This window comes from Mauremys mutica, chromosome 10 (genome assembly GCF_020497125.1).
Source record: "Mauremys mutica isolate MM-2020 ecotype Southern chromosome 10, ASM2049712v1, whole genome shotgun sequence".
Classification (NCBI taxonomy): domain Eukaryota; kingdom Metazoa; phylum Chordata; order Testudines; family Geoemydidae; genus Mauremys; species Mauremys mutica.
This window is the reverse complement of record NC_059081.1, coordinates 32,934,884-32,954,967: the sequence shown is the minus strand read 5'-3', so window position 1 is coordinate 32,954,967 and position 20,084 is coordinate 32,934,884. Positions and strand designations below refer to the sequence as shown.

Sequence of the window (20,084 nt, the reverse complement as noted above, 5' to 3'; positions counted from 1 at the left end):
AAGACTTGCAATAAATTTGCAAGAGAGCAACACTGCTCCTGTTCAGAATCTGAGGATTCAATCCAACCAGCAGTGGTGAAACCAAATTAAGGGAACTGAGACCCCACTCTGTCAACAAAGTTGTTATATTTCTGGTGTAACCAGATAACTGGGGATTCCCATTGCACAATGGAATTCTCATTGAGCCAGCCTAGAAGCTGTAGGCCACCTCCCCCAGCCCCTGGTGTAGTGGATTTATTGAAGGAAAAGAAGCAGGACCATGTTGACCTGTAGACCAGTTGTCTCCAGCTGCCTGAATAATCCCTTGGGCTGTAAGCAGCTGGGGGTAAGGCAGAGCAGCTCTGAGACATCACTAAATTACACTAGGGACAGGACCAGCCACTAACAAGAATTAGGGGAGCATAAAACAGCCATTATAAATCCTTCCAGGGATTTCCACCAATGTTGGGGGATTCTCTGGTATGAGTAGAGTCAGCACGGCTTGTGGGAATGGAGGCATGACTAGAATGTTCCTATGCCCTGGGTGCCAAAATGGCTTATATGAGCATTTGACAGCCAGGCACAAATTAGGGCTGCCTGTAGGCACCAGGGACCAAACCAATGCCTACCAAGCCCCAGATTAGGAGAGATGCACCTATTCATCCCTCATAACCTCAGCCAAAATTCAGCCATTAATTTGGTTCCAAGAGTCTGTTTGCTGGGAGGATGGAGATAGGCATATTGAAGTATCCATTGTGAGAGGGGGAAATACATGGGGGAGAGTGTGTGTCTGGAGAAGACAGGGAATGGATGGCTGATCATTTTGGTGAGTTCAGAACACAGTCTTAAACCACCCCTGGGCTACAAGGAAAGAATGGTAAATTGTGCTCATTGGGAGATACAGTGAATGTTCTATGAAATATTTAAATAGACTGAAATATCTGCTTTGAGGACCAGTCACGTTTACATAGGCAATACAAGCTATCCTGTGGCAATGACCTGGCTCACTTGAAAGCTGCTGAAAGTGTTGATGATTGCTGGAAGAGTCCTTGACCAATATCTGACTTTTCATGGTTTCATTATTACAGGAGACAGATCAGGATCAGTCATGGCCTCCTTGCCTAACCAGATCTGCTTTTCCCCAGCTGTTAGCTCTATCAACCTTCCTTTTGGCCTGCCCCCACCATACCCCCCCCCAAATATGCTCCTTTTAAGGCAGTGAGAACAGTAGCAGATCAGCTAGGTAATAATGTAAATATAAGTCACATTCTTGCTACAGAATGGAACGTTAACACACTGGGTGCACAAAGTCATTCTCCAGCTTCACGGCACAGATGGCACCAGAGGACTATTTGATCCTTTCATGCCAGGAGTCGAATTTTCTTGGCACAGCATCCATTGCTGGCAATGGCCACGTTGAAACTGCCAGTACCAAGAGCTAAAGGTTTTTAATGTGTTACTCAGAGGACTAATTGGGGAGGATGGTGGCTAGATGGAGAAGAGGGTGATGATATAGATAATGTTGTCACACTATACACCTTCCTCTAGAGGTAGAAAAGTCTGACTCCAGGCCTTGCTCGTTGTATGCTGCAAGAGTCAAAAGAAGCTCTATTCCTTTGCCTGTTCAATACCCCCAGTGATTCATTTTGGGGGATTTGTTTGCTCTCAAGAACCTTGTTTCTTGGAACCTTGCTGACCCCACTCAGAAATTAGCCCCTTTCTTCAAGGCTCTGTAACAGTGACCTTCCTTCTCATCAAGGAGAGCTGGTGCAGCCTGTCTTCTATCAAAACTGCCCTCACCTCAGCCAGAAAGGGCAAAGCAATGTTCCTTTCCCCACTAAATACTGAAGGCTCTGCCACTTTAGTGCTGACAACAACTGCTCACGTGTGGGACAGTGACTAGACCCAAAAACCGAGCCCTGGTCTTGTGTGTGACACTGTGATGCGCTAATCAGAACTCACGTTGTTGCCCTTCACGCACGTTGTCACATTAATTCCAAATGTATGTATGGAACTGAATTTTTGGAGGTTGGGAAGAACGTTTGAAGAATGATTTAAACTCACATCCTGCTAGCAAGCTAATTAGGTGGGATGGCTATTTTTAGGCTCTCCTTGAAGTATGAAAATAAGAGAGTTGGCAAAGGAAGGAGCAAACATTGCTAGAACGGGTAGTAGTAATGTGTGGCAACAGTAGCACGGCTGAAGTACAGCTCAAAGGAGACCAGTTTTGTTCCAGTCCCCTCAGCGGAGGTTGTAGAATGAAGTTGCATCCATGTAAATGAGAATAAAATCTGGCCCAATTTGTCCTGTAGGCTAACTAGAGAGTCTTGTGTAATGGAGGAGGTTTGTGAAGGTGGCAGATCCCTGGAGTTAATGGAAGTTATAACACACCTGAGGTAGGGGCCAACACAAAGAGTGCAACCTCTAGGTTGATGCGTAGAGGGGTGAGTCACCAGCCTATGGAGAGTCCTGGGGCTTAGTTGGAGAGATCATGACGGGCCTAGAGCTTACAAAAGGGATTGTTCAACTTATGAAGGAGATTATTTTGCAGTTCACTCTGAATTTGATATGCTTTTGGCAAGTGTTTGAAACAGTCATAGATTTGGCAATCTTTCGCTAGCAGATTTGAAATGTTCAGTCCTTAAGAACTGCTGCATCATTAGGTTATGCAAAACAGGGTACAATTTTGTAAATATGCCATCTTGTACTGATTTGACATTTGTTCTATTAGCTGAGACTATGCCAAAGGGAGAGAGACCTTCAGATTTCAGCCAAACCTTAACTTGTTTGTTGAGTGCTGATAAAATGGTGACTGCTGTGTGATCTTTAGCGAAGCCAGTTATGCTCAGTGTGGCCCAGAGCTGAACACTTGCACTGACATAGGCTTTGAGAGCTGTGGTTTGTACAATGTAAGTCAATCATGCTGATGTATTGGATTTATTTACCTTTAAATGTGTCCTGGGGCCTGATTAAAGCATCAGTTCTCTCTTTCTGAGGTGTAACTGTGGCCATCTAACCCGAGACTGCTCCTGACTTTGAAACCTCCAGTGTTAGAAGTAAGCAGGTCATATTCTGCTCCCTGGGTTTGGTTGGGTGCATGTAAAAGCAGACTATGACCACGAACAACCATAAATACCCAGGTTTATGTGGGGGAAACAGTTGCCTTTGTGTATTTTGTGTTCTCTGAATTCTTGAAGTATTTACAAATGAACTTGTCTAATGTTAACACTCAGAGGAAAGAGGCAAAGAAAAGTGGCATTTTGAAAGCTGGTCTGAGACTGATGAAGTTGGTCAAGTATAAGGCCTGAAAGTCACAGAGGAGAGATGGAAGGAAATGACTGACCAAGTCATGCATCTCCTCTCCTTCACCAGAGTGTTCTCTCTTCTCACCCCTTCATAAATAATAAAGGTTGATTTGCTGGCATGATTAAACAATCACTTGTAGGTGCCGCTTCTCTGTGCATGCAGACAATGTTCCACCCAGTGAATGCTGCTTAATTGGTTTTGCCACTGGCCCATTACTTCCTATTTCTCATTCTCTCTGAATGCTGCTGTACTCATGTTTCTCCAGGCAGTTACCTTGCCATGGCTTTAGATTTTCCAACTTTGATATTTTCTAGGGGTTTTTTTCATCACACCTCCACCATACCAACTCTTGTTTCAGTCACCACTGTATTCAGCTTTTCGTATGTCACTGGTTTCCAGACAGTTAATCTGTCCTTACTGAGCCATCCTCTTCAGTTACTCCGATTTTGATAGGGAAAGTTGAAGTGGCTTGTGGGGTTTTTTCTCATTTAGCTTGCATCTTTTGTATGTTTGCAATTTACAGCATGCCTAATTCTCATTGAACTGTATTACATTAAGTCCATTTTTTGCCATTAGAATAAAGTGTGTATTATTTACAACCACTTTAAGGGCACTTTATTAGAACAGTGTAAACAGGCATAGGTGTAAATGAGGAGCACTATGTATTGTTTCTTGGTAGCATGATACATTTGATTTTTATATCTAAAACCATGAGGATTCTATATCTAGACCTAATTTTCATAGATAATAAATCAAATGTAATGTTACTAAAAGAGACAAACACCAATTCCCATTTACACTTGTGCTCTTTATGTGAGAACTTTTATATATGTAATACAAAAAAGTTTACATAAAGGTTCAAGCAAAACTACCAAAAGAGCAGTGTAACATTGTTAATGGATGAAAATTTGCATTTCACAGATTTTTAAAAGAAGTTATCCCAGTGTATATGTTGTATTTCTCACCAGGACTACTTTATTGTGGTCTCAATGTGCATATCAGAACATTGTCCTATACCCTTTCTTGTTCAAATAAATGATCTCATCAGCCTGCATTTCCTCTTTTTCTTTCAGCAATTCTCAGGTTATAATCGCAAATCCCAGCAGTTATATTGCTGGTTAACAATGTTATCAGTGTTTTAAATTTGTCATGATTAATCTTAGTCACTGCTTTTCTCATGTCAATATTTTTCTACTTCCCAAAGTGTGACCTAGCTTCAGGTTATGCCTTTGGTTCAGTGTTATTTTCTTCTTGTATTTCATATTCTCTCAATTTTTTAAACATCTATTACCCCTCAGGAAGTTTACATATCTAATCTTTTTGCTTAGAAATAAAAGGTTCTGGTTATACTGATACACTACAATATATGTATGATATATGTTTGCTTGAGGAAAGTGCTTGTACAGTCTCTCAGAAATAGCAGGTATATGCTACAGTAGGATGTAATGTTGTCATGGTAATACATTTTTAAATTATTTGTTTGCTGAATCTCACTGGAAACCCATGGCACGTACAGGGCTGCAGGCCAATAACAGCATGTCAGCAATGCATTGCATGGGGGCCTCTCTGATAACTCTGTCCCTCTGGAGTTGTAATGCAAGTTACTTTGCAGACACACTGCACACACACATCCCAAACAGAGAATCATATTGTGAATTTTCCCATATAAAGTACCAACACTCTTGTGCATATTTGAAAGTTATTTTATTTATTTTTATTCAGAGTACCCCTGGTTATGTTAATTGAAATGAAAGTCATTTGGTGGCAAACCATTTCTTGAACAATAGCACCTTTTTTCTTTTTAAATTTTCAGAGTTCAACAGTCATGGCCAAAGCTCAAAATTTCAAAGAAGTTGAGTATCTCCTTATTCACGGAACAGCAGATGGTGAGTTGCAACTAATTAGACATTTTAGTGTTACAGACAGGTTTGCAGTTTTACTACTGACAAAACAAAATCATGCAGGGGCAAGGCTGTTACATTTACATCAATAAAATAATCTAGCTTTCCACAACTAATTTGTCTCCTAGTAAGGAGTGCGGGAGAGGCTTGTATCTCAATCCTGTTTGGGTGTTCTGTTCATGGTTTTGTTTTTTCCCCAGGCTGGCACCAAAGCCATTTCTGCTTTACCTTTTTCTTCTCTTTCTTATTCCCAGATAACGTTCACTTTCAGCAAGCAGCACAGATCTCCAAAGCTCTTGTTGATGCCGAGGTGGATTTTCAAGCAATGGTATGACTCAATGCTAATAATGAATGTTGTCAGGGCTACAGTCTCCCTTCATAGCTACCTGACAGATCTGAGAAGAGAATGTAGCTCTTATTTTTATCATCTCAAAAACTATACACGTGTTATGGGGAGGCTTACATAGCAACTGCCTTATTGAAGTTGTGTGGAGATTTGTACTTAAACCAGGATGAAAATCTCTGTTTCAGCTTCAGTGTCTGAATTTAGTCACCAGATTTGGCAAAATAACTCCAGAGGACAAAGTAATTTCCTGTATATTTTTTTAGTAAATTATTTGGTAACTTTTGCACAGGGAACAGGGGAAAATTTGCCTTTTTGAAATTTTATCCTATTATCTTTACATTTCATAGGGTTCCTTTAGCTACATAAGCACAGTCCATCAAACTCCACATTCACACACTGATAACATCTTGTGTTTGGGCCACACCTGAAATGTACAGAGTTTAAATACCCAAATCCTTTCCCTTGTCCGAGCTCATCTTGGTGTATTTCAGCTAGGTTAACCGACAAAGCTGTTCACAGCCATCAGCTGCTCGGCTTTTCTGATGCTATCTCTAACTGCAAGCTATCAGCCTGAAAACTTGTGCTGCACCTTATCCTTTCCCCCTCTGACCTCATCCCTGGCAGGGGACCAGAAAGAGGGAGAACTTAAGCCTAAAGTGTCACAGACCTGCAGTTGTGCCTTCAGACAAACGAGTGGTGGCATAGCAGGGTGAACAGAACTTTGATGGAAGAGTACAGCTCTGAAGGGTATCAGGAAAGGAAAAGGGATATTCGATGTGGCTGGGCTCTGTAGGGGGTTATATAAAGGATAATGCATATCAGCATTGATAGCAAGCTCTGTGATTAACTTTCAGCAATGACACACATTTACTAAAAAGCCCACATAAATCCCTGTTAGAGCAAAGTTAAGGCTGATAGACAGCATGGCCCAGGGACACAAGCCATATAAAGCAAGGAAATAAGCAGCTAGGTCACTCAGCACCTCATCTACATTCCACTCATCAGTTCCCCTTCTCAGTGGCCCACAACCACTGGGCACTCTGGAACTCTGTCCTGTTTAATATTTATATTGAGATTTCTATAGCATGTATTACGTTGTACATAGTTCTGTATGTAGCCAGATATAATATTGTTTGTTTCTTTTCCCTAGTGGTATACGGACAAAGACCATGGCATTGGAGGAGAGGCACACAGCCATATTTACACCCATATGAGCCATTTCATAAAGCAATGTTTCTCATTGCCCTAGCACCAAAACGGCATTTCATACCATACTGGGATTTCTTTATCAAGTTGTTAATAATGGCACTTTTCCAGTAGATTCTCTCATCTAAACTTGCACTGAGCCAGTATAACTATTTTTGAGACCATCTGAAAACTGTTATTTAAATCCTTAATGACCATGTACACATCATGTCAATTTTTATGACAAAGATGCGATAGTTGCTTGGCAACAGAGATTATTTAAATTTGTTTTAAATCAGGTTTTAGCAGCACAAGAATGTTTACATGTCATTTGCCAAATTTTCTTTTTTAAAGTGTGGTGTTTCAATCAATACCTTTTCATACTTGCTAATTTCACTCTAAAATGGAAATGTACATATATGGTCTACTTCTTGCTGATATTGATCAATTACTCATATTTCACACAGTTGCTAGCTGAATAGAGGCAGAAGATTGGGGGCCTGGAATAGAAAGGAAGAGTGCCCTAGAACATTATAACTAGGTTTGGCAGAATTTGATTTTTATCATTTATCTATTTATATCAATTTAAATTTTTATTTGTGCAAAATTATGGATTTTAAGCATAATTTTTTATATTATCTATGTAATTCACAGTTGCAGGAAATTATTGGGGAGCATCAGACAATTATTTAATGACAGATGTTGAGATAAAGCTTTATAACCATTAAAACACAAATTGACATCACATCTCAAACTATACAAAGTAAATATCCTTAAATCAAACTAAGTTCTCAACCAGCATTTTTTATACTTTATTCCATTGAAATAATGTTTTATTCAGTTTGTACGCATACAGTGAAATTGATGTTTACCAAGTAAAATCAAATCCTTCCAAGCCGAATTATAACCCATTAAAGAAAGCTCAGATGATTAATAGAGATCTTTTTGAAATTTACTGAAATCTTAATATTTTTAGTGACAAGCTGGATGAAGTTTTCTACAAAAACTTCTGCAAAATTATGTCCCATGTTTTTACCAGCTATACTAAAAACAGCAATAAGAGAGACTTATGTTAGTATTCCATTTCTTGCAGAAAATTCTATTTTTTCAGTACAGTCTAGTCCATGAGATGACATGACAGGTCTGCCTTGTAGCACTCTCTAAAACAACACTAAACCGTGACTATAGAAAAGCTTTCTGCAAAGCCCTTGAGTAATAGCTATCAAAACTGTGGAGTTGAATTCCACAAGTGCCTAAAGGGCAACAGCTTTGTGGTGCATACTCCTTAATCAGACAGACTGGTGTGGACTTCCATGAGAATTTGCTCGAGTACAACCTGAGCAAGGATCTTTGGGCCCATTGTTACTTAGTGTAATCTTTGTGAGGCAGGGATGGTATTATACAACACTGGGCATGTTGCCAGTGCTTAAGATATAGATAATCAGTGAAAAATGAAAATGCAACCTGAGTATCTAACAGTCATTGGGAGCAAGGACTGGCTGATGTCTTTGTATAGAAATGTGCTACAGGGTTTGAATTTTCCACAACCTACCTGTAAATTTCTATCAGATTTATCATCAGGCTCCACTTAACAGTGGAAAATCAGGAATAATATGAGCTTTTTAGAATTAAAAATAAAGTGACCATATAGCTCTGTGGCTTTTAGCAGAGTGCTCTGTACCCATGTATGGAAAGAGCAAACCATTTATCTTAAAAGAACAGCAAAATTTGTAATGGAATAAAGGCATAGTTGTGGTACCAAAGACTTTGTTCTGAACAGTACCTGTAGTCCTCTATACTGGAAAACTTGACTAAGAACATTACAAAAACATATTTGTTGTTGGAGAAGGAAACTTAGCCCTTGTCTGCACTACTGGGGTAAGTCGACCAAAGGTACGCTACTCCCAGCTTAGGTTGACTTACCCTGCTGTCTTCACTGCACTGTGTCAATGGGAGACACTCTCCGGTCAACTTCCCTTACTCTTCTCGGAGAGCTGGAGTACTGGGGTCGCCTGGAGAGTGCTCTGCCATTGATTTAGCAGATCTTCACTAGACCCACTAAATTGATCCCTGCTCCATCAATTGCAACAGCATTGATCTCCCTGTAGTGAAGATCATCCTTTAGTCCCATACAATTATAAAAAGGTGGAAATATTGCATTTAGTCCTTGGTAGTATCATGTAACAAAGCATGATATGACTATATTACATTTAGCACATTGGTTTCTAACATATACCTGTCACATAGTTATTACCTGTGCATGATGGGTTAGTAGTGTTAGGTGTGAATCTAGAAGTAGACAGATAAAATCCGGGGCAGGAGAGGGAACAAAGTCAAAGCAGCTTTAGCATTCCATCTCCATGAGGAGACGGGCAGGATTCTAGTTGAAACAAGGCTGCAGTTTTCACAAACATGTACCTTGAAAATTGTAAGAACGGCTCAGCTGTGCCTCATTTACTCAAACAAAACCCAACACCTGCTGTGAACGAGATGCCCACCCGCATTACTGTGGTGTTTTTAGGTGCAATTTATTAATATTTCTAACATATTTTATCCCTATAGCACCTTCTACCTAAAATGTTCTCAAAGTATGATGTTTCCTCTAAGTGGTAATAACAGCCAGCTCCCTGATTCCAGAATATGAGAAATGAACAGAAGATTCTATTCACTCAAGGGAGAAGAAACATGACCCAGAATAGGATCATAACAAGTTATAAAAGTGATTAAGTAAATCAAGGAACTTTTCCTCCTTGATGGATGCCATGCGTGCACATAATAGCTACATTCTTAGCCGTGACAAGAAATGTGAAAAAATGTCAACTGTGATAAGATAATCTCTTATGTAGAAACCAATTTTTTTAATGGGCCACAGGACTACACACACAAGAAGTATGAGCGCTTCATAAAGGATAGCACAGAATTCCTTCAATAGTGCTCAGAGGGAAATCTGCTACAGGAACCTTTTGTTCATGGTGGTTTATATAAGCCAGAGGTCAGCAACCTTTCAGAAGTGGTGGGCCGAGTCTTCATTTATTCACTCTAATTTAAGGTTTCGCGTGCCAGTAATACATTTAGAAGGGCTCTTTCTAGAATTCTATAATATATAACTAAACTATTGTTGTATGTAAAGTAAATAAGGTTTTTACCATGTTCAAGAAGCTTCATTTAAAATTAAATTAAAATGCAGAGCCTGCCGGACTGGTGGCCAGGACCCAGGCAATGTGAATGCCACTGAAAATCAGCCCACATGCTGGCTTTGGCATACGTGCCATAGGTTGCCTACTCCTGATATAAGCAATACATGCTGTCTTCCAGCTAACACTGATGCTAGAATCTGATTGGCAAAGTCCTCTGGATTCTAAACATGTCATTCTGTTTTATTTAATTGTTTTGTTTTATCTATGAGGCAGAACAATGTATCTCAAAGTATTATGCTGAGTAATTTAAGACAATTAGGTGATAAGTAACTAATAAGACATAGTTGAAAAGCGATTTGAAGCATGAAGCCATAATATTACTAGGATATCATTCATAGCAGTGCTGCATTGGTGGATGCCAAGCTAACACTCAGGGGGAATACAATGGCCTGATTCTGATCCCTCATACATCCACATTCCCCCCACCCCCCAACTCCATCTAATTACACCAGGGTAAGGCAGAGTAGAATCAGACCCCCCAGGCTAGAATCACAAGGTGGATTTAGGCACCAGAGTCCAACAGTTAGGCATAAGTGGTATGTCCCACCTAAACCTGAGGTGCTGGAAAACCTTCCTTGATTCCAAGTAGCAGTGAAGTTGTCACCACATAATTCAGGCAGCATGAAACACCATGTGGTACAAACAGTAAGTGGCTCATTGCATTTCACTTCTCCCTAAGGCATTGGGGTAGGAGTCTACCACGTCACAGACTCACTGCAGCTGTAGGTGTGACTCTACTGCCTAAACCAGTTTTGGTGATGTTATATAAGGGATTAATTTAATCCAGTGAATATAGGAAAACACAAAGAGCTGCAATCCAGTTATGAGTCAACTGTTATCTGCAATCTGTGTACAATGGGCCAGTGCCAGCTGAGAGCGGAGCACTACAGAAGCAGTGTTGATTAGATCTATGGCCAGTGACCGTAATACAAATACGTGGGGGGAGGGTACATAACTGCAATCTGTACGGAGTGAGTTCTACATCCTCACGCGCCAGTTTATTACTACAAACTTCATGAAAGGTTGAGAGAGCCACCTCCCTGGGCCTGCAACTCCCCCTCCTGTGCCTGTAGGCAGGGCAAGGGTGGGGAAAAGGCTGAGCTTGGCCTCAGTACCCTCTTGGACCCACCAGCACAGGTGAGTCAGTGCACAATGGGGAAGTAACTTGGGTAAGGTATATGGCTGTTGTACATGAGCTCCGTCAGAGCAAGGAGAGGAACAGAAGCCATTTTGGGACTAAATCATAAGCTGGTTCCTGATCTGCGCCTGGAGCAATGCAACTATGTGCCACCCCTGTTCAGTGCTTGTGGCAAAGCCACAGTTTAACATTTAGTTAAACTCATCCAATCTCAGAAGAGAAACCATGTGACTTGTGATCGATCACAATTAGCTAATACAGATTGAATACATGCATAGGGCACTGCCTAGATCCACCTGCACACAGCACCTTGCAGGATTGGGACATACATTTGTCAAATTACTTACTCCAAATGGTTCATCGAGCTGTGAGCACCACACATATAACTTCCTTAGTGTACAAGTGAAACATTTCAAAATGTCTACCTGATGTAGCATGTCAGATGTTTAAAACAAGAAACACACGTCGCGCTGCATAAATGCCCTGCAGATTAGATCATTGTGGCTTGCAATATAAAAATGAAAATCAGTTAGGATAAATATTTATTTTCACATAACATTTCTTAGTCGTGAAAAACACAATATTCTATTCACATGTACACATTACTTAAACTTTTGTAATAAATTACATAAAAGAAATTCAGTAATTTTGACCAGGAATATGAAATTAGAAGTAAATACATAACACTACATTTGCATTATATTTGATGTGATTTGAAAATGTTGAGATTAACATTGGAATAGCATTAAAATTCACAAGAATAGAGTGACTGTAAAAAAAAAATACTCAAATACTGAACGGAAATACAGAATGCCACTGAATACACTGATTTCTTAGTATTCTAAGAGTCGGTTATGTGAAACTTCCTATTCACTTTGATCATCGGTAACAGAAAGTCATCAACATATCAAAACACCAGCAGGCTGCTTCCAGGGATGAACCAGTATTGTACTGCTATACTAAGCTTAAAACAATTGGAATGTTACAATGTACCATGAGGTACACAAAAACAAAGCATTTTAACCTTAATGTGTCTGTATTTTCCCTAAATTTATCAATACAAACCATTTTTATTAAATTTAAATCCTTCTTTGCATCCATTAAATATAATTTCCTTAAAAATGGCCGTAACGGGCTTTGATAATACTAAGTAGAGTTTAGAACAGTGATCCTACTTATTTGCAACAGAATGCACTGGCTAGATTAGTCAAAACAGTGTGAGAAGCAATGCTTTTTAATGTGTTGGCCACTAGGTGTGAAAAGTCTCTCCTTTGAGCTCTGTGGAGTGATTATTAGCATATTGGAAGAGCTAGGAAGCCTTAAAGCCCTATAAATTGATCATTGTAATGATTACAAGACTGAAGCCACTAACACAATGATACGAGTTAGCCGCCTTTAGTTTTTTAATTAAAAAAAAAACCAAACAACAAATCGTGACATTTCCACATAACGCTCTAAAACTTTTGTTACTGTTCCAATGCTTTAATGCCTGATCTTACAGTCCTTATTTTTGCAAAATTTAGCTTGGTTAAAGATTGAAGGATCATGCCGTAGTAAAATCAGTTTGTATGTACTAGAACAACTTATTTGTAATGTTTTTAAGTAGGGCTGTCAAACAATTTAAAAAAAATCACAATCACAAGATTTGTTTAAAAGTCACGATTAATCACAGTTTTAATCACACTCTTAATAATAGAATGCCAATTTAAATTTTTTATAAATATTTTTTGGATTTTTTTCTACATTTTCAAATATATTGATTTCAGTTACAACACAGAATACAAAGTGCACAGTGCTCACTTTATAGCATTATAAATATTTAACCTGTAAAAAAGGAACAAAAGAAATAGTAGTTTTCAATTCAATTCATACAAGTACCGAAGTGCAATCTCTTTATCATGAAAGTGCAACTTACAAATGTGAAATTTTTGGGGCCTGGAAATCGAAGCATGAAGGAGCGTTATGAATGTATAGTATATTTAGCATGTAAATACCTTGCAACAGCGTCTACAACAGTGCCATGTGAACACCTGTTCTCACTTTCAGGTGACATTGAAGCGGGCAGCATTATCTCACGTAAATGTAATCTTGTGTGTTGTACAAATGTAAATTTGTTTGTCTTAGTGATTGGCTGAACAAGAGTAGGACTGAGTGGACTTGTATGAGGTGAATTGAAAAATACTATTTCTTTTCTTTATCTTTTTTACCATGCAAATATTGGTAATAAAAAATAATATAAACTGAGCACTGTACACTTTGTATTCTGTGTTGTAACTGAAATCAATATATTTGAAATGGTAGAAAAACATCCAAACATATTTATAATAAATTTAAGTTGGTGTTATATTATTGTTTAATAGTGCAATTAAAACTGCAATTAATCGTGCCTGTTTTTTTTAAACTAGTTAAATTGTTTTGTGTTAATTGCATACATTAACTGTGATTAATTGATAGTCCTAGTTTTAAGCCATGTCTTAATTTGCAGGTTTGAGTTTTGTTTTTAATCAATATGCATTTAATGGAATAATTAAAAGAGTGTGTAACAAAAACAACAGTCGACCACCTCTAAGTCTCTTGTGCATGATTCATATCTGGATGACAGCAGGGTATGAGTGTAAGCAGAGGGGTAACAATATAGGTGTGCAACATAATGTATGATTTTACTGGTGGCGTTTAAAGATTTTAGGCAATTAAACAGAAAACAGATCATCACTAGGAGGGCAACATAACTGCATATGTCTGGTAAAGATTTATATCTACAAAATTCCCACTAGCATTATAAAATACTGGGTTCATTAACAACATAATGCAGCTGTTTGACCTACCACTGCAACATTCAGTACAGTACAAGACACTGTAATCACAGCTTGCATTTTTAGCAAATACCATATGAATAGTTCACATCAATGGATCTCTCTTTTTTTAACAAGGTAAAAGAATGTTTTATATATTAGATATGTGATTTTATGTTCCAGTTACATACAAATTTGAATATTAAATATTCTGTATTAATTCAAGGAAAACTGCATAAATATTAGGTCTGATAGCATTGCTCTTAGTGCAAGAGTAACCCTCGAATTGAGTGGGAAAGTTCACATGGGTAAGGATTATTCTAGCGAGATAGGGTTTGCAGGATCAGGTCAGTCATTTTTTTTTTTTTTAATCTTGTTAATTTGGGTCTCTTGAAATAGTTGACTAGAGCTAAAAAAGAAATGGGGCTATGTTTCAAGTTTGTCTTGAATGAAATTATTAGGGATCTTCACACAGGTGAAGTAGAAAAATACAGTACAAAGCTACTAAGTTACATTTGAAAGAAACTGCTTACTCAATTGTTGAGATGAATTTAGTATTAACAAATGGCTAAAACATAGCAAGGAAAGTGAAGATTCTTGCATTGGGTACAGTAGATTTTTGCACAGATATCTGATGGTGTAGACACTTAGAAGAAAATGAAATAAATATTGCACTACTTACATTACCTGTGCTAGTTTGGGATGAAAGACACGTTTACAATATATGATCAAATCAGTTCTATTAATGATTGTGGCACTCCTGTCATTGGTTTGTAAAAATAAATTGAAGAACAAGTCATAGACAAGTCTCCCGGTCAACACCTTTCCCTGAGTCAGCTTTCTTCTCTCTTCTGCTTTCAGCACTGTGGGGGGAGGAGCGTAAATAAAAAAGAACATATGTTACAGCAGGGCTTATCCTCGTTGCTAAAGCATTTCACCTGGGGAAAAACACACACGATTGCATTAACTTTTCATGCTGCATGGCACAAACTGGGAAGCAAGAGTGAAAAATTGCAGTGTTCCATGGTACAGATGACACTGGCCAGCATTTTAGTAAAGAGATAAGTAAACAATAAACTGAAAGTTTACACATGTGCAAATCTGTGAGCATGCAAGAAAAAATAGTTGCTGCTTTTTTTTTTCAAATACTGTACAACTGTTAATGATTTTTTAAAACAATGATAATGGTACAATTTTGAGACAATACCAGCATTTTTTAAAATGGCATAAACAAGAGGTCCCAGTATTTCTTTGCTATAAATGTGTGTATTCTCATCACTCATGTATGAGAAATATTTTGGACCAATGTATTTGAAGAGGCAGTGAGCAGAGATTCAGGGTCTGCCTTTCTTCGGAAAAAAAAATCAAACTATTTTAATTGTAAATCTTTGATTCAGTATACGTTTATGCTGTACGATACCAGGCATAATTTTTTTTAAAAGGGGTATCCCAGCCATGCACAAGGCAGTTGTCAGCTGGATATTAACAAAAAGAATATTTTCTATTTTTGATTCAAATTCTAACACAATTTTAATGGAAAGATGCTGCTGATTTGCCTACAGAAAGCAATATACAAGGTGTGCCAGGGCAATTATTTTCTCTGTCCTGAATCCTATTTTATGACAACCTGCACAACAAATAGGTTGCATTGTTATGTGACAGGAGAGTTACTGCAAGCTCCTTAGAGCAAGATTCATCCAGTCACATTAATAAAATTTAAAGACGCTTCCAACGTGCAGGTAAATCAACCCTTTGACAAAGGATGGTGATATGTGTTTCTGAAATACAAACCTGGAGCATACCTATAACCTCCCGGTAGGAATGATTCCCTAGCGGGAGTGAATGAGAACCAGGCCAAATCCAAACAGGATTTAAATAAGGTGGGACAAATTTTCAAAGGAGGCTCCAAAATTGCTCCTGTAAAATTCCCTCACACAAATAGTTTGTAAGGGTACAGATGTTATTTTCATTTAGTTAAATCAAGCCCAAACTTCTCTTCGCGCCTGTGGAGGCTTCTGCCTATTTCAAGGGGTGCTTCTGGAAACAACAGAGGAATATTGATTTCAGCTGGGTGCAACTGCCCAGTCCTGTCACCTTCTCTGGGAAAGAGTCTCTACCCTACCAGGCTGTCTCCTGGGGATGCTATAGGGGGGTGCATGTCCCCTGAGAGTCTGACATCAGGAGTGGGTTTTTCCTTATCACTGAATCAGCCAGAGAAATCTAAATGGGCTGTGCTAGCTGAAGAGGATGTCTCCCTTGCTGAGATTCTGGGCTAAGGGACTAAGGAGCACCAGTGAGCCATGGGCAGGGACAGAAGAGTCCATGATAGGGTAACTGCACTGGAGGGGCTGAGAAATCATTTACCTAACCTCTCCTCCCCTGAAGCAGCTCTGCAACGCCTTCAGCACTGAACTTTTTGTTTGTCTGTTTATGATGTTAGCACCAAAGAGCGTTCCAAGATTCATGCACTCAGAAGGCTTTGTATATTTTTGGCTGGACAAAGCATGTACTGGTGAAAAATGCTTATATGAAATCTTATTACAGGATCTTCATTTGTTTCTATTAGCCTCATTTAGTTATATTATTTTGGTGTTTTGCAGATAACATATAAATGAGGCCAGGTCTATATTAAATGCTTATTTAGTGGTTTAGTCCCAAAAAGCACAAGTGCAATTGCCTTCAACACAAGACAATGCACGTTTTTCTCTTTATGGCAGAACACACGTTCCTGCAGGACGCAGAATACTGTCATCCCATTTCCTTGATTACCTGCAAAGCCCCTTGAACTTTTCAGTGTGGTCACCCTTATAACTATTACCACTACATCCATTTATTTTCAATACTTTTCTATCCATTTGAGATCAAACTGTATCCTCAAATGTCAGCATAAAATTTCCACTGAACTCAATGGAAGCCACACACATGCACCTGAGGACAGAATTTGGCCCTTATTTAGTTTTCTTTCTGCTATGTCATAACTAAGCATGATATGAACTTGCTTTTGTTTACAAAGAAGAAAAAATAAAAAGATTGTGTCCCTTGTTTATTGGAATCCACCTCTGTCCCTGTGTTCTACTCAGGCAGCTGAGACAAGCTAGGCCACTAGACACAGACGACTTTGGATTTCTATAGCTATGGGTTGGGCATTTACACTAAGGAGGATTTTATGGTTAAAAGCCTGAAAATGGAAAATGAAGTATGAACTTTGTGCCCAGATCCTACATCTTAGGTTGAGTAAAAGGAGTGAAAATAATCACCAGGAAACAATGAATAGTCAGAAAGGTCAAATTATCTCCTGAGCCTCACCCCATACAACCTCACTAATATCATCTGACCCAAATTCTCTGCCAACATAATTTGGTGCAGTTCTGTTAAAGTCACTGGAGGTGCACCAGTATATTCCAGCAGAAAATTTGGCTCATATAACTAAGCACTCTCTCTCTGGTGTGTGTGTATGTGTATACATACACACACACACGAATTATTATTGCCTTTTTTTTTTTAAAGACAGCACCATAGATATGCATGGCACTTGGTAGATAAATGAGATACTGCCCCTGCTCTGAGGAGCTTACAATCTCCATTTAAATGCAGAAAAATATAGATCTGTAATACTTGTCACTCATGGGTGAAGCCCTGTATGTTTTAGGTTCAAGATTAGCTTCTAGTGAAAACTCTTGTAAGCCCCCTTTAGCCACTGAGTGGTTGCACTGGTGCATCTCCCCTTGAAAATAGGATTCTTTACCTTAGTTTCCACAGAGATATTCTGAGCAAGGCTCATGCACTCAAGTTACATGCAGGGATTCAGAATTGGGTTCATAATGAAATAATCTAGCTCAGAGGTTTATTAAAATGAGTAGCAGGTTTATTACTTTATTTACTTTATTACTGAGGGGACTATTTCTGTGTTTGTGTTTTTAGCTATCACTGAAATTGCAGTCACTGCATTTCTGATGTAGGATTTGTAACCAGTAGATCCACATAGCTGTTAAGAGACAGCCCCTAAATGCAGAGGGTTAGAGAGCTCCCCTGCACAGCCTCACTATACACTTCCCCCATACACAGATCTACTGTGATTATGGCCTTTGGAACTCATATAGAGGGTGGGAGACAAAATCAGAGCCATGTTTTTATTTTGATTGATAGTAAATTGGTGCTAAAATGGAGCACATGAGTAAACTGGTCTACAGAGATTTGAAATGAAGATTGTCGGTCATTAACTGTTAATCTTGTTCATGCTGTTTATGTAAAGGAACAACACTGAAAAAGCAGCGTGCCATTTTGGGGTGACAAAATTCAGGACCACAGCTTCTATATTTAATTTCACTCAGTTTAGTGATGCTAACTGATTTTTTTTCTATTTCATCTCTTCCCAAAGCAATTAAAAAGTCAACTTTCCAGGGATATATCTTGGATTTAGACATCTACGGTACAAATTCTGGATTAAAATAATAAAAATTACTACTGGACAAATAAAAATGTATATATTGTGAGTAAATTCAATTTCTCATTTAAATAGACAATGTATATGGATTCCTTAAAAACATGAAAAACACTTCTAGACCTTATAGAACAGTACCTATTTCAAATATTACAAAATAACACTGAGAATTCTGACGGAAATATTTTAACATGGATCATGAGTTTTCCATTCATTTTGTCTCCCCAAAAATTACATATAGTAAGTCATCTGGGTTTCCAGAAGACACTATTTAAAATGGGAAAATGCAATCAAGGAGGAGGTTGAGGGACAGGGTCTTACCTTTGGGGAATCAGCTTCTAGAGTGATTAGGAAGGGGAGCTTATGATAGAAATGTGATATGAAACAATTAAGTAGAAATCATGTTAATTTAAAAGTTATGGAAATAGCGGAAGATACTTGTTACAATAAATGCTGTACATTTAACATATCTACTCATTCATAGTCGTACCTTATGGCATGGACAAAAATGCTCTCGGCATTTTACAATATTCCTGGATTATACTTTAAACTTTATGCCCACAGGAAATTACATTTGTTTGGCTATTCTAAATAGGAGTTGCAAATATTCGGAAATATATATAACCAAAGAGACTTTTATTGCAATTTCAAGCATTCTACTCTGCCCTAAATGTATATGTGTAACACTCATTAACACTAGTGGGTGCTGCATGTGAACATTTCAGTTACAGTGATGACCATGTTGTCTTTATTCAAAGAATAGACTCAGAATAAATGCTGTGTGATTTCAGGTGTTATGAGTCTGTGGTCTGTTACACCGGCACCGGCATACTGAACGATATTGTTTTCCACCCTAGCATGCAAGTATTTGTGATTCTACAAAGTCATAATGTGTATATGGCTCAGAATATTTTAATTAGACAATTTTTTAAAAATAAATAACTCTTCAAGAAATAAACTTAGTGGTAGCCAAAGATGTTTTATAGTCTCTCATTTTTCAATTTAAAAAAATCAGCTGTTTTGCTTGGCCCCAATACATGAGGTTTAATATATTAATAACTTAAAAGTTAAAACCTTTTAGAAGGAAAGCTTGACTCCTTATCCTTTGCATTCTCTGAGGATATCAGCAATGTCTTCCATACGGCAGTTTTTGCCATTTCATCAGAAATATTTATTACAGATGGATCATCTCTAGACAAAAATGAACACACAATATCACAAGTGATCAGTCTTTGTTCTCTATATTATTATACAGCAGGACTTGGTCATTGATTATGATGATAAGAAATATATGAATATGTTAAACAATTATATTAGAACTTAGTAAATATTATTAGCAACTTCACACATACTCCATTAATGTCACTTATTTAGTGCTTGACTCTTGCAAAATGTTGTACAAACATGAATTAATTGAGCCTAATGACATCTGTAAGGTAAGTAGGCATCACCACCAATTTATAGATGGGGAAAATTAGATACAGAAAGGTTATGTGAGTTTCCTAAGGTCACTGAACATATCAATGGACTAAAATGGAAGAATTCCTGGTTCCTAGCACCCTGATCAATTCACTAAATCAATGTTTCTCAATGACCGGTCTGTGGACTGGTGACGGTCCATGAGATCTCCCTGACACAGCTGAAGAAGGCAGCCAGCCAGTTCCTAGTATCAAAAAGATTGAGCAACACTGTTCTAGACTATACTAACCAACTCCAAGTGTAAGCTGCAGTATTTTAAAACAATTGCAAAGCTGGAGTAATTTAAAGATTTTTTTTAATGATTTCAAAGTGAATATCCT

General features: G+C 38.2%; 2 protein-coding genes across 2 annotated transcripts in view; one reads left to right on the top strand and one right to left on the bottom strand.

Moving 5' to 3' along the window:
* DPP4 (dipeptidyl peptidase 4) overlaps positions 1 to 8,480 on the top strand; it is a 72,243-nt gene extending 63,763 nt beyond the window's left edge. Inside the window, exons 24-26 of the mRNA XM_045032944.1 lie at positions 5,099 to 5,171; positions 5,441 to 5,514; positions 6,683 to 8,480. Of these exons, the coding sequence (XP_044888879.1) occupies positions 5,099 to 5,171; positions 5,441 to 5,514; positions 6,683 to 6,781 (246 nt within the window). The 3' untranslated portion in view covers positions 6,782 to 8,480. The remainder of the gene's footprint in view (positions 1 to 5,098; positions 5,172 to 5,440; positions 5,515 to 6,682) is intronic.
* A 4,914-nt stretch (positions 8,481 to 13,394) lies between these two features.
* SLC4A10 (solute carrier family 4 member 10) overlaps positions 13,395 to 20,084 on the bottom strand; it is a 191,642-nt gene continuing 184,952 nt past the window's right edge. Inside the window, exons 24-25 of the mRNA XM_045033036.1 lie at positions 19,360 to 19,476; positions 13,395 to 14,707 (exon numbers count right to left, since the gene is read on the bottom strand). Of these exons, the coding sequence (XP_044888971.1) occupies positions 14,641 to 14,707; positions 19,360 to 19,476 (184 nt within the window). The 3' untranslated portion in view covers positions 13,395 to 14,640. The remainder of the gene's footprint in view (positions 14,708 to 19,359; positions 19,477 to 20,084) is intronic.